The sequence below is a fragment of the Oncorhynchus clarkii genome, chromosome 17, assembly GCF_045791955.1.
Source record: "Oncorhynchus clarkii lewisi isolate Uvic-CL-2024 chromosome 17, UVic_Ocla_1.0, whole genome shotgun sequence".
In the NCBI taxonomy this organism is placed as follows: Eukaryota; Metazoa; Chordata; class Actinopteri; order Salmoniformes; family Salmonidae; genus Oncorhynchus; species Oncorhynchus clarkii.
The window spans coordinates 33,537,853-33,553,077 of NC_092163.1; the positions used below are offsets into that span (position 1 = coordinate 33,537,853).

The 15,225-nt window shown below is 43.3% G+C and overlaps 1 protein-coding gene across 3 annotated transcripts in view; it reads right to left on the reverse strand.

Annotated features, from left to right (window-relative positions):
• The window catches only part of LOC139370715 (S-methyl-5'-thioadenosine phosphorylase), a 32,118-nt gene that overhangs the window by 8,736 nt on the left and 8,157 nt on the right, over positions 1-15,225 (reverse strand). For 2 of the 3 annotated variants that reach the window (XM_071110364.1, XM_071110365.1), the window contains exons 2-4: positions 8,031-8,117; positions 5,109-5,167; positions 4,383-4,550 (exon numbers count right to left, since the gene is read on the reverse strand). In XM_071110364.1, coding sequence (XP_070966465.1) covers positions 4,383-4,550; positions 5,109-5,167; positions 8,031-8,117 — 314 coding nt within the window. Of the gene's footprint in view, positions 1-4,382; positions 4,551-5,108; positions 5,168-8,030; positions 8,118-8,523; positions 8,630-15,225 lie in introns of those variants that run through there. The other variant, XM_071110366.1, reaches the window with a different exon arrangement.

Genomic DNA, 15,225 nt, shown 5'->3' on the forward strand with positions numbered 1-15,225 from the left:
AGGAACACATTTTAAGACTGTAGGGACACTGACAGGAGGAACACATATTAAGACTGTACGGACACTGACAGGAGGAACACATTAAGACTGTAGGGACACTGACAGGAGGAACACATTTTAAGACTGTACGGACACTGACAGGAGGAACACATATTAAGACTGTACGGACACTGACAGGAGGAACACATTAAGACTGTAGGGACACTGACAGGAGCCAATGAGTCCTTTGGTCACACCAGTAAATGGAGATGATTTCTTACTGAGGCTTGAAATTACACAACACATACAATGACCCATTTCTGCTTTGGGTGTCACAGTTAGAGCTCAGTGAAGCTCTGCTAACAGGTCTCTCCAGTGTCCACATCATTAACAGAGTAAATCAGCTGTTACAGAGAACATTGTGAAGAACCGGTACATCATAGTCAGAGTGAGTCCGCATGAGCCGACTACTAAACGGTGAGGTTGGTTTACCATACAGAGTGACCTTACATTCCAGAAATGCTGAGACAGCATGGCATTCCAGGACTATTCTATACAGGAAATGCGTACTAACCCACCCCTCCCTCCCCACCCAACTAAAACGTGAGCGTAGAATATTCCATAAATGCCACGATTGAGAAATAACCTACTGTTGTCAATGTCAACAAGACTCCCGAGAAGGAACATTGGCTACTGTTAGTTAAAGCAGAGAGACTATTCCCTCCCCACCCAACTAAAACATGAGCATAGAATATTCCATAAATGCCACGATTGAGAAATAACCTACTGTTGTCAATGTCAACAAGACTCCCGAGAAGGAACATTGGCTACTGTTAGTTAAAGCAGAGAGACTATTCCCTCCCCACCCAACTAAAACATGAGCATAGAATATTCCATAAATGCCACGATTGAGAAATAACCTACTGTTGTCAATGTCAACAAGACTCCCGAGGAGGAACATTGGCTACTGTTAGTTAAAGCAGAGAGACTATAATTAGGCTATGTATTGTATCGCTCACTCATTGTAGTTTGGAAAATGTACCTCATCTTAGCACTACACATCAGCTGTCCAGTACCACATACTGTAATGTGGTGCAACACTCCAGTGGTGAATGAGAGAGAGAACAGAGACTGTCTGAGGCATGGTGAACCGTTAATGCTCGCAGCCGACTGGCGGAGCAGAGAAACCCTGGCTAACCTAGACAGGCCAACAGTGTTTGGAACAGGAGCAGGGGGCAAAACAAATAACTCACTAACGTAATCATCAAGTAAACCCTTCCAGAAATATGCTGATGGGTCACATGCTTCGCAGCAGGACAAGACTGAACAAGTCCTCACATGTTAGTTCCCCATTCTGCCCAACAGAGACTGCCCCAGCTGGTTGTAACAGTAGGCTATCAATAGACAACACATATGGGTGGATTGGAGGTGATGACGAATAGTTTCTCTGAGAGCGGCACAGAGGATGTGGAGTCAATGTCAGATGTCAGGCACAGAGGATGTGGAGTAAATGTCAGGTGGCAATCCCGAGGGAGGGGTGCAGAAATGATCCGTTACTTCTCATTCAAGGCACTACGTTTTGACTTACTGGACAACGGACAGCGCTTGGAGACAAAGCTGTTTGTGTGCACTGCACTCTCAAATCAACAAGACTGCCTCATGAACACATTCTCAATTTACGGTTCATTGCATAGAATTCTACTGACAATTCAATTCAATGCAGCAACGCACCCTCAGGACAATGAGAGGATTTATGTTCCACTCTGATAGAATAATGGGTAGAGTTGTGTGTGGTAACTTGGAATCTAGAGATGGGGGGGGGGGGAGAAATAGGTGAGCATGCATTATTTCTTACATTTATTCAGTATTTCTTTGCGAAGGCAAACACATTGGGTAATCGTCCTAAAAATACCATCCAATCAAAACAATGAATGCTTGTGCACTATAATAAATAGTCTAGTCTAGTCTATTACTAGTAGAGGAAATGGTACACCAAACAACTTGAAATTCAACACGTTTTATCAGCGCTACAACTGATGGCCATCACATGTGTTTAGGGCAGCAACATTTCCAGATAGAGTTCTGAAATCGTGGTGGGAGCGTCCCTTGAACCAGGAGGGAACAAGCACAGAGGGAACAAGCACAGAGGGAATTTTTCAACTGGGAATCATCCCACAGAGATTTCTGACAAACTTACTGAGAAGGTGCTGCGTCTAATTTCTGTTTCATTATTAATGAAAGTGAGAACGGCCGGAGAGGAGACACTTGTGAATGGTGTGTTGATTCCTAGGTGTGGTGCAGGCCTACGTACTTACAGTAACAAGATGCTAATCTGCTTCGCTGACTGTTGGGACCCTGCTGTTGCCTCTCCGGGCCTAGAGCTGAAGTGATATCATATCTGGCCACAGTTTACTAAACAATGCTGCTCAACTGAAGGCCGTCCAGAGGTCTATCCTAACCGTGGGAAACATGACTCACGCTGAAGTATTAAAACGACCTGTTACTGAAATGTATTCCCATAGACTGACACAAAGGTGATAACATTCAAAACTGAACAGTCATGATGGTTTTACTCCCCGTGATTCCCTCACTGCATCCTTATTCAAATGAGATCAATTTGTGATGCAACCTTCCACCTAGGCCTATTTCTCTTGAGTTCATCGCTTTCACTGCAACACAGTTGAACCTTATAAACAGCTACGACATGGGAGGATAGACCCACTGAACTTTCGGTATGTCACAATTCACGCCCTAAGCACATTCCACAACGCTTCAGGTAATACAAGCACTTCCTACAAAAAGGTATCAAACAGCCAGTCAACAGAACAACCTCATCAGATCCTAGGTCTCAGTTCAATCAAAACCTCACTGTCCTCCTCCTTCACAAGAAACTAGAAAACCACATATTGAACAAAACAAAAACCCCCGTTTCAAACCAGCAGCCCTTAAAACCCTATAAGTCCTGTCAGTTCTTTAAAAAAAATTTTTAAAAAGTGTTGGTTTCCTCTCAGGACGCAGCTCTAGCCACAACGTGACACACGTGGCAGCTGTACTCCGCCAAGTCCCGGGCCCTCAGTGCAGAGTCCATTTCAGAGCATCGCCTATCCACCAATCATGACACACAATCTCTTTCCTTCTCTTATTGGTTCTTTTAGGGAATGAGGAAATGAGACAGATGAACGGTGGTGGGTGGCTGTGGGATGATAGTTGAGTCGTTGACTATCAGAAATACCAGTCAGAGAACGTGGCCTTCAGAGATGAGTAATGTGAGCCTGGATGCCACCGTCTGTTTCTGTTTGACACCATGGCCTTTGTTGTTGCCTTGCCCCAGGCTGGAATACTGTACACACACTCAGCATCAGTCACTGTTTGGAAGGGAAAATAATGGACAACTTGCAAGTTCTTTTGAATGTTATCAGTTGAGATAGATGTCGCACTGTCTGAACTTAAAACAGGAGAAAGATGGTTGAGAGATTAAGAAATCCTTGTCTGAGCCATACCGGACCATTTCAGAGATAGTGACTTGGGAATAGTTCTTCAAATAACTGAGATTCTCTCTTGATGACTTGTCATTCCTACTGTAATTCTACCCCCATGGCTTTACAAACATTCTGTTTTGCCATGACACATGTACCGTTCTATTTATACTCCATCGGGTATGTAGAAACCTAAACAATATCTACACTTTCAATTGGTAGCATTTACAGATAGGCTGCATTTGACTTTTACTCCATATCTATACTGAACAAAAATATAAACGCAACATGCAACAATTTCAAAGATTTGACTGAGTTACAGTTCATATAAGGGAATCAGTCCATTGAAATAAATGCATTAGGCCTTAATCTATGGATTTCACATGACTGGGCAGGGTGCAGCCATGAGTGGGCCTTGGAGGGCGTAGGCCCACCCGCTGGGGAGCCAGGCCCAGCCTGAGCTGGCGTGGTTACATGTGGTCTGCATTTGTGAGGCCGGTTGGACGTACTGCCAAATTCTCTAAAACGAAGTTGGAGGCAACTTATGGTAGAGAAATTACCATTCGATTCTCTGGCAACAGCACCAGTGGACATTCCTGCAATTATCTTTGGCTAAGGAGAACGGGGATGTAACCAAATTTGTGGACAAAATCTGAGAGGAATACGTTTTTGTTGCGTAGGGAGGAGATTTTTTATTTCAGCCCATGAAACCAACACTTTATATGTTGCGTTTGTATTTTTGTTCAGTGTACATAACAGTACATATACCAGGGAAGCATTGGATTTGGACTCACTCAATAGACAACAACAACTGAACTAACCACTGGCAACCACCATGTCCAACAGACTGCTTTCATTCTCATTTCAAGCCTGGATTCAACCTTCGGTGAGTCCTGGACTCCAGGCCTAGGAAACTCTGGCCCTCACCTGTCTATGAACTGGTCGATGATGACGATGTCTCCTGGTTGGATCTCTTCCCGGAGGGAACCACAGGCCGTGGTGACCAGGAGATGTGTGCAGCCCTCCTCTCGCAACGCCCAGATGTTAGCCTGGTAGTTGACGTCGGTTGGCATGATGGTGTGCTGTCTCCCATGCCTAGGGACCAGTATAATGTGGAGTGTGAATAGTTCAGTGTTTACCAAAGGCTGAAAATGAATCTCTAATTTGACTCCTATAGCACCTAATCCCCTGGAAACTTCTGTATCTCTAAAAAGATTTGTATGTGTAGGCGAAGCAATACGTTTAAACTTCACTTCTAAAAAGGGCAAGTGTTTTTTAAAAAAACACGTACAAAATCATTCTAAGTATACCTATCTGATTATTAGACATCTGCATAAGTTAGCTAGAGGGCTAGTGGTGGACTTGGTATTGGGGGAATGTTTAGCCTAAAGGGTGTTGGAGAAGAGAGATCAGGTCTAATATGTTTTAAAATTGCAACACACAGCCACTAGATGGCACAAATTCATAAGAAACAGAGGTGGAGTTCATCTGGTTCAGTACACCTAGGATCTCTCCACAGGTGAATCTCAATTGCATACTCCTCGTGTCCTCTCTCCTCGCCTCATCCTCCTCCAATGAGTTTTGAGAAGGAGGTGAGGAGAGAGGACGCAAAGAGAATGCAATTGAGATTCTCCAATTCATTCCACTGCTTACCTTGCAAGGAGCACACATTCAACATTTTTGATCTTCCCCATTATAAGGGCATCTGAAGGCTGGTTGGGTTGTCGGGGGGGAAAAGAGTAGAGATGTTATTAGGCAGTATCTAAGGCACAGTTTTCAGTTGGTAAAAAATATTGGCATTACACTGGAACGCAGAGATTGGTATTGCCTAATAAACCAGACTGTTATACCAATTATTGGTATCCACCTCATTTTCTAAATGTTGCTATGGACACAGCCAAACAACGGAAGTGATGGATTCGACTTTCGCTTTACTTCCCTACAGCAGCACGCCGGTGGCAAACTTGACAGACTCAATTATTTTAAGGAGTCAATTTAAAGGTGTATAAAAGTCAAGTAAACAATTCTAAGTTTAAAGATGCACTACGCGGAAATCACGCCGCCCTTCCCTGGTTGCTAAAATTCTAATAATTTGCCTAATTTTAGTTTGTGGCAAAACAAGCAATGCATAGTGTAGAGAATCATTGTAGCATCTAAACCCCTGTGAAATAGATTTTCCATAATCCTACCGGTTATCTGTGCGGTTGGTCCTTCAGCTGGTCAAAATGTTATACCTGGCTACTGTCGTTGAAATTTCGATCCCCTGGCACATGCGCAAAACCATGTAAACACCTGCAAGACTTTGGTTAACATACATGCATCACATGCATGAGCAAACATCTCGATTGTCACACATTCTCTGAGACCCCCGTTTTGAAGTCTGTTTAAGAATACTTTCCAGTGGATATTTTGTCAAAAAGTTTGACCAGCTGAAGGACCAACCCCACGGACAATCGGCAGAGTAAAATCAAAAATAATTTTATTCAACAATCGTGAGACAAGGGCCATTTTGCTTTATGTAAATGTGCGTGGCTATGTAGCTCTGGAAAACCCTTCTCAGTTACATTTGTCCACATTTGGCTCCATGTGAACTACAGTCGCTGTGTTTTAACGTTTAGAAAAGTCAATAAACATCACTTTCAAACTGGTTTTCGAAACCTATCCCGATATTCCCCTTATCTTTCATAACATATAGAAAAATCTTTCAAATAAAAAAGCAACACATTTTGTATAAGTTTTGCACAGTATCAACACACCGTGTGTGTGTCTCCAGTTGACAAACTACACTTCCTTAACAATTACGCTTACACACACTAGATAGCCAATGACTTATGTGTAATGACTCAGTTCCATTACACATACGAATAATTGGACGTCTGTGTCGTCTGTAGAGGGGAGTTTTGTTAAGAGCCACTACGCTCGGTCTGAAAATTAACACGCATCGCTTGCGATACGGTTTTGGAAGCATAAAACAAAAGGTTAAATTGATAGAAAACTTTATAGGGTTCCCACACGGCCATAGTTCCATGTTTACTGAAAACAGACAGAAGACAGAGTGGACTACCTGTGCTAATTAACTATCGGTGTCTCCAAACACCTGTGTGTAAACGGAAGACAGACGCCACAAATGTGTTGTCACTGAAAAATACTGTCTGCTGCAACTGTGTTAAAACAGTAAGTGTATATTTTATTGTGACATTCAAATAGAGGGATTTATGTTTCTAGAACCATACCACAATTGAGCCTCCCGAGTGGCACAGCAATCTAAGACTAGGGAGGCTTAATTGCGGTACGGTTACAGGAACATAAATCCCTTTGCATTCATATCACATCAAATTATTTCACAAATGGAAAATATATACTTACTGTAGACTGTCTTAACTGCCACTACAGCCTGGGGTTCAATCCCAGCCAGCTGTAGGGCAGCGCACAGTTGGCCCAGCGCCGTCCGGGTTAGGGAAGGGTTTGGCCGGGGGGCTTTCCTTGGCTCACATTTAGATGGCGTATTTAGCGGTTTTTGCTTCCAGAGCTAATTTGCCCTTTAAACGGAACATGTATGTCAGGGACCATTGATCTAGTTCTTTAGCGGATGGCCAAGGGTCCAGAACATAACCGCGGCAGGTAGCCTAGCGGTTAAGAGCGTTGGACCAGTAACCAAAAGGTTGTTGTTTGAAATCCCAAGCCAGCAAGGTTGAAAGATCTGCCGTTCTGCCCTTGAGCAAGGCAGTTAACCCCAAACAACAAACATTTCCCTGGGCCAATGAAGTGGACGTCTGATTCAGAGAGGTTGGGTTAAATGAGAAAGACATTTCGGTTGAATGCATTCAGTTGTGCAACTGACTAGGCATCTCCTTTCCCTTTAAGTACAAATCATTTGTAAACTGCAAATTGACCGCAAGAAGCCCGAAAAATATATATTTGATTACAACATAATTTCTAAACTTTTTTGTTGTTGCTCAGAGCCTAACATTACACCCGAGGGCTAAATTCAGCCTGCCAGTTGGAGAACCCTGAAACAAAGTCCTTGGCCTATGGAGTAATGTTAGGCTCCTTTCGTCCAATATTAGGTTAGTAATGGCTGTGCTGTACACAATGGAAAGCATTGCCACATTCAGGACTAAGATTGGTGGCACTTGTCATTTTAAAGCTGCAATGTCATTTTTGTGGTACCCAACCAAATTCACATAAAAATGGATCCGTCATTCTCATTGAAAGCAAGTCTAAGAAGCGGTACATCTGTTCTGTGTGTGCTATTTCTATGCTTCGAGTTTACATTTAGTTTGAGTCTTTTACTTCGGTGTTGTACACCAGTTTCAAAACAGCTGAAAATAAAATATTTTTGGTTATGGAAAATATATTTCACAGCGGTTTGGATGGTACAATGATTCTCAACACTATACCAACACTATACATGCTAGTTTTGTCACACTGAAATTAGGAGAACTATTTGAATTTTAGCAACCAGAAAATGGCGGAGATGTCGATATCGTGTATCACTCAAAGGTGCACATGATTGTTTGTTCATAGCAGAGACAGCCTGCCTACCACAATAGAATATTTAGAATTTGAACTTACCTTTCCATAAGGTGTGTCTACATATTTCTCAGTTCTTCCCTCCAATATGTCTGGGTCATCAAGGCCAGAGCCTCCAATGATTCCAATCTAGCAAGAATATACATGTCATTATACATGTCATTAGTCACACTCTTGACCTGTCACATAAATTAATAGCTAGGTAGGTGCATCGAAGTGGAGTAATGTCAATGACCATTCCACAGTAGCTACGTGATACAGTTTGACTGCTAGCGGATGCCTACTAGCATGATGTTAGCTAGCTACTAGTGAACTGACTAGTTCTGCAAGCTGTAAAGTTTATACTTGAGACATTTGAGTTTAACGTTGTCCGTGTAGCTATAGCTAGCTAGCGAACTAGCTATATCCTGGTTAGCTAATACTAGCATAATGTGACACGTGTGTCGCTGTAGAATTGTAACATTCTAGCTAGTGCATAATGCATTGGTCAGTTTGTCACGAGAAGTCAAACATTTCAACAAGAGAACGTTATTACCTTAATTTGCATGCTTGCTGACATATCTTCTCTGATAAAAAAAAATGTATCTGAGATTAGCTGGCTAAATGACTATATCTTGCAACTGCTGCCTTCACTTCCTCCTGTCATACGATGACTTGTACAGGACGTGGACTCTCGTATCAGAACAATACTCTCACTCAAACAATGTCGGGAAACTTTTAGAGGCTAATTTGTTATGGATTGTAGACTTTGAGATTCATTATAATTAATCCATAAAACAAACTTTATTTATACCATTGGGGCAATTGTTAAGTTAACGCCAATTATTTATATAAACACTAGATGACTGTGAGGGGGCGCTGTGTTGAAACCATCCGCACTACCCCACGGTTGTAAAAAAAAATATTTCGGAAGCACAGAAATGGATTCATTATGTGGAAGGGAAAGCGGGATACCTAGTCAGTTAAACAACTGAACGCATTCAACTGAATTTAACCCAACCCCTCTAAAACATTACTTTTTTATATTACAGACACCTTATATTATGTGAGTTAAACATACAAACAAAACATGACAAAATATATAAAAACATTTTCCTTAAAGTATATATTTTTTAGATTGCTAATGCCTCCACTACAACAACAAACTTATTAAATAGGTGTAATTTTGTCCATGAAACATTTATTTGAAATACTGTAGAATTCCATTAATTGCTATGGAGGGCTGCTCCTACCAGTGAGAGCCAATATGGACCAACGTTGGGTTCAAAGCCTCTCAATGTCCAATACATGGCATTAGCAATTCAGAGTTTATACACATAATTGGTTAACACTCACAAGGCAGCTGGGACAGATGGAATACCAGGGTGCATTTTCAGAGCATGCTCAGACCAGCTGGCATGTTTCAAGCGGACCTCCATTGACCCTGCTCCTGAGAGCTCAAAGGTAGCCTTCCTTAAACAACTATCGTCCCGTAGCACTCACATCTGTAAACATGGAATGCTTTGAAAGGCTAGTAATGGTGAATATCAACACCATCATCCCAGACACTCTGGACCCAGTCCAATTCACATACCGCCCCAACAGATCCACAGATGATGCAATCGCTATTGCACTCTACACTGCTCTCTCCCACCTGGACAAGAGGAATACCTATGTGAGTGCTGTTCATTGACTACAGCTCAGCATTCATAGTCCACTCAAGCTCGGGACCCTGGGACTAAATACCTCCCTCTACAACTGGATCCTGAACTTTCTGACGGCCCAACCCCAGGTGGTGAGGATAGGTATCAACCCATCTGCACATGCATACACACACTCACATTCAAACACACAAACATGCATACACACGGACCCACACATACACACAAGTAAATAGTGCCACACATGCACTCAAACGTATACAGTTGGCCTTGCTGTTTAGATGTTTTGTTTTCCTCTGTCTTTTTTTTTAGCATTGTTGTTTTCTGTTGTTTTTCTCTTTAGTTATTTTTGTTGGTGCATTGGGTGGGTGGTGGTTTTGGTTGGGTTGGAGGGGGACGGTGTCTTGGGAGGGATGGGAGGGGTTTGGGGTTGGAGAGTGGCGGGGAGGTTTTTTCAGGGGGTGGGGGGGTTGTGGGGGGATCTTGGATGGTTGGTGGCCTGGTGAATGGTAGCTAGGACCAGTGGCCAAGAGGTTGCTCATTTGGGTCCCCAGTTCGACTTGGTGGAGATTCGGTCCTTGTGGCCTTGGGCGGAGCGCTTGAGCCAGGTTGCTCCTGTGGGTCACTCTGGATGGGAGTGTCTGCTGGAGGACTGAATGTAATGTAAATGTTGAGCGGCTTCACTGCAGGTAGATTGTATGTTTTAAAATTAGATTAAAACATTTAAATTACTACCCATCTGCCACGCTGACCCTCAATACGGGGCCCCTCAGTGGTGTGTGCTTAGTCCCCTCCTGTACTCCCTGTTCACCCATGACTGTGTCAAATCAAATCAAATGTTATTGGTCACATACACATGGTTAGCAGATGTTAATGCGAGTGTAGCGAAATGCTTGTGCTTCTAGTTCTGACAATGCAGTAATAACCAACGAGTAATCTAACCTAACAATTCCAAAACTACTGTCTTATACACACAAGTGTAAGGGGATAAAGAATATGTACATAAAGATATATGAATGAGTGATGATACAGAACGGCATAGACAAGATGCAGTAGATGGTATAGAGTACAGTATACAATCAGTTGTGGCCACGCACAACTGATGGTCGGATTCGCGTTTATCACGGAAGGAATGAGCGTTACACCGAGGCCTGTACTCTGGAGCGGGACGCCATTTCCGGTCACAACTTGCAGACTTGTTTACGTGTTGCTGTGCGTTTTGTGTTTTGTTGCCAACCTTACTTTGCTACCTGACAACTTTACGGTTTTTACTTTTTAATTACGTTTATATTTTTGTTTTTTCCTCAACTTTTTTTTTTCATTCCGGATGCTTTATCTGGATATGGTTCGTCAGGGCCTCCAACAGCCGAAGCTAAGTAGTAACATTAACATGATGCCTTCTAATTGCAGTCGCTGTACTCATAATATACAGGAGAACGTTCGCCTTACGGCGAGGATAGCTGTGCTACAAGCCCAGCTTCAGACGCAATCGTTAGGCAAGGGTAATTTCAGTGTAGGAAAGGATGAAACAGCGTCTGTGCCACCAGTAAGTACAGATAGTTAGTATAAATCCCCTGGCACGGTCCCTGCAGCCGGACAACTTTCTCACGGTTTCTGGAGGGAAATGCTGTAGGAACGCTCAGCCGACAGAAACTTTCAACCGGTTTTCCCCATTAAGCAGCGGGGTCGGAGTCAGAGGCCGAGCCTTCTCTTGTCTCTACTCCTCCCGTTACGGGGTCTGAGACGCCAAAACTTCCCACCATTAGCTCTGACAAATTGAAAACTCTAGTCATTGGCGACTCCGTTACCCGCAGTATTAGACTTAAAACGAATCATCGAGCGATCATACACTGTTTACCAGGGGGCAGGGCTACCGACGTTAAGGCTAATCTGAAGATGGTGCTGGCTAAAACTGGCGAGTGTAGAGAGTATAGAGATATTGTTATACACGTCGGCACCAACAATGTTAGGAATGAAACAGTCAGAGATCACCAAGCGCAACATAGCTTCAGCGTGTAAATCAGCTAGAAAGATGTGTCGGCATCGAGTAATTGTCTCTGGCCCCCTCCCAGTTAGGGGGAGTGATGAGCTCCACAGCAGAGTCTCACAACTCAATCGCTGGTTGAAAACTGTTTTCTGCCCCTCCCAAAATATAGAATTTGTAGATAATTGGCCCTCTTTCTGGGACTCACCCACAAACAGGACCAAGCCTGACCCGCTGAGGAGGGACGCACTCCATCCTAGCTGGAGGGGTGCTCTCATCTTATCTACCAACATAGACAGGGCTCTAACTCTTCTAGCTCCACAATGAAATAGGGTGCAGGCCAGGCAGCAGGCTGTTAGCCAGCCTGCCAGCATAGTGGAGTCTGCCACTAGCACAGTCAACGTAGTCAGCTCAGCTATCCCCATTGAGACCGTGTCTGTGCCTCGACCTAGGTTGGGTAAAACTAAACATGGCGGTGTTCGCCTTAGCAATCTCACTAGGATAAAGACCTCCTCCATTCCTGTCATTATTGAAAGAGATCATGATACCTCACATCTCAAAATAGGGCTACTTAATGTTAGATCCCTTACTTCAAAGGCAATTATAGTCACTGATTATAATCTTGATGTGATTGGCCTGACTGAAACATGGCTTAAGCCTGATGAATTTACTGTGTTAAATGAGGCCTCACCTCCTGGCTACACTAGTGACCATATCCCTCGTGCATCCCGCAAAGGCGGAGGTTTACGTCTTTTGAGCTTCTAGTCATGAAATCTATGCAGCCTACTCAATCACTTTTTATAGCTACTGTTTACAGGCCTCCTGGGCCATTACAGCGTTCCTCATTGAGTTCCCTGAATTCCTATCGGACCTTGTAGTCATAGCAGATAATATTCTAATTTTTGGTGACTTTAATATTCACATGGAAAAGTCCACAGAACCACTCCAAAAGGCTTTCGGAGCCATCATCGACTCAGTGGGTTTTGTCCAACATGTCTCTGGACCTACTCACTGTCACAGTCATACTCTGGACCTAGTTTTGTCCCATGGAATAAATGTTGTGGCTCTTAATGTTTTTCCTCATAATCCTGGACTATCGGACCACCATTTTATTACATTTGCAATTGCAACAAATAATCTGTTCAGACCCCAACCAAGGAACATCAAAAGTTGTCTGTGAATTTATAGCACAACACAAAGATTCCTTGATGTCCTTCCAGACTCCCTCTGTCTACCCAAGGACGCCAGAGAACAAAAATCAGTTAACCACCTAACTGAGGAACTCAATTTAACCTTGCGCAATACCCTAGATGCAGTTGCACCCCTAAAAACATTTCTCATAAGAAACTAGCTCCCTGGTATACAGAAAATACCCGAGCTCTGAAGCAAGCTTCCAGAAAATTGGAACGGAAATGGTGCCATACCAAACTGGAAGTCTTCCGACTAGCTTGGAAAGACAGTATCGAAGAGCCCTCGATCATCCTATTTTTCCAACTTAATTGAGGAAAATAAGAACAATCCGAAATTCCTTTTTGATACTGTCGCAAAGCTAACTAAAAAGCAGCATTCCCCAAGAGAGGATGGCTTTCACTTCAGCAGTAACAAATTCATGAACTTCTTTGAGGAAAAGATCATGATTATTAGAAAGCAAATTACGGACTCCTCTTTAAATCTGAGTATTCCTTCAAAGCTCAGTAGCCAGGACCTAGGATCAAGAGAGACACTCAAGTGTTTTAGTACTATATCTCTTGACACAATGATGAAAATAATCATGGCCTCTAAACCTTCAAGCTGCATACTGGACCCTATTCCAACTAAACTACTGAAAGAGCTGCTTCCTGTGCTTGGCCCTCCTATGTTGAACATAATAAACGGCTCTCTATCCACCGGATGTGTACCAAACTCACTAAAAGTGGCAGTAATAAAGCCTCTCTTGAAAAAGCCAAACCTTGACCCAGAAAATATAAAAAACTATCGGCCTATATCGACTCTTCCATTCCTCTCAAACGTTTTAGAAAAGGCTGTTGCGCAGCAACTCACTGCCTTCCTGAAGACAAAGAACGTATACGAAATGCTTCGCTTCAGTCTGGTTTTAGACCCCATCATAGCACTGAGACTGCACTTGTGAAGGTGGTAAATTACCTTTTAATGGCGTCAGACCGAGTCTGCATCTGTCCTCGTGCTCCTAGACCTTAGTGCTGCTTTTGATACCATCGATCACCACATTCTTTTGGAGAGATTGGAAACCCAAATTGGTCTACACGGACAAGTTCTGGGTTGGTTTAGATCTTATCTGTCGGAAAGATATCAGTTTGTCTCTGTGAATGGTTTGTCCTCTGACAAATCAACTGTAAATTTTGGTGTTCCGAAGGTTCCGTTTTAGCACCACTATTGTTTTCACTATATATTTTACCTCTTGGGGATGTCATTCGAAAACATAATGTTAACTTTCACTGCTATGCGGATGACACACAGCTGTACATTTCAATGAAACATGGTGAAGCCCCAAAATTGCCCTCGCTAGAAGCATGTGTTTCAGACATAAGGAAGTGGATGGCTGCAAACGTTCTACTTTTAAACTCGGACAAAACAGAGATGCTTGTTCTAGGTCCCAAGAAACAAAGAGATCCTCTGTTGAATCTAACAGTTAATCTTAATGGTTGTAAAGTCGTCTCAAATAAAACTGTGAAGGACCTCGGCGTTACTCTGGACCCCGATCTCTCTTTTGAAGAACATACCAAGACTGTTTCAAGGACAGCTTTTTCTATCTACGTAACGTTGCAAAAATCAGAAACTTTCTGTCCAAAAATGCAGAAAAATAGAAAAATTAAACTTTTGTCACTTCTAGGTTAGACTACTGCAATGCTCTACTTTCCGCACTAAATAAACTTCAGTTAGTGCTAAATACAGCTGCTAGAATCCTGACTAGAACCAAAAAATTTGATCATATTACTCCAGTGCTAGCCTCCCTACACTGGCTTCCTGTCAAGGCAAGGGCTGATTTCAAGGTTTTACTGCTAACCTACAAAGCATTACATGGGCTTGCTGATACCTATCTCTCTGATTTGGTCCTGCCGTAAATACCTACACGTACGCTACGGTCACAAGACGCAGGCCTCCTAATTGTCCCTAGAATTTCTAAGCAAACATCTGGAGGCAGGGCTTTCTCCTATAGAGCTCCATTTTTATGGAATGGTCTGCCTACCCATGTGAGAGACGCAAACTCGGTCTCAACCTTTAAGTCTTTACTGAAGACTCATCTCTTCAGTAGGTCATATGATTGAGTGTAGTCTGGCCCAGGAGTGTGAAGGTGAACGGAAAGGCTCTGGAGCAACGAACCGCCCTTGCTGTCTCTGCCTGGCCGGTTCCCCTCTTTCCACTGGGATTCTCTGCCTCTAACCCTATTACAGGGGCTGAGTCACTGGCTTACTAGGGCTCTTTCATACCGTCCCTAGGAGGGGTGCATCACTTGAGTGGGTTGAGTCACCGATGTGATCTTCCTGTCTGGGTTGGCGCCCCCCCTTGGGTTGTGCCGGGGCAGAGATCTTTGTGGGCTATACTCGGCCTTGTCTCAGGATGGTAAGTTGGTGGTTGAAGATATCCCTCTAGTGGC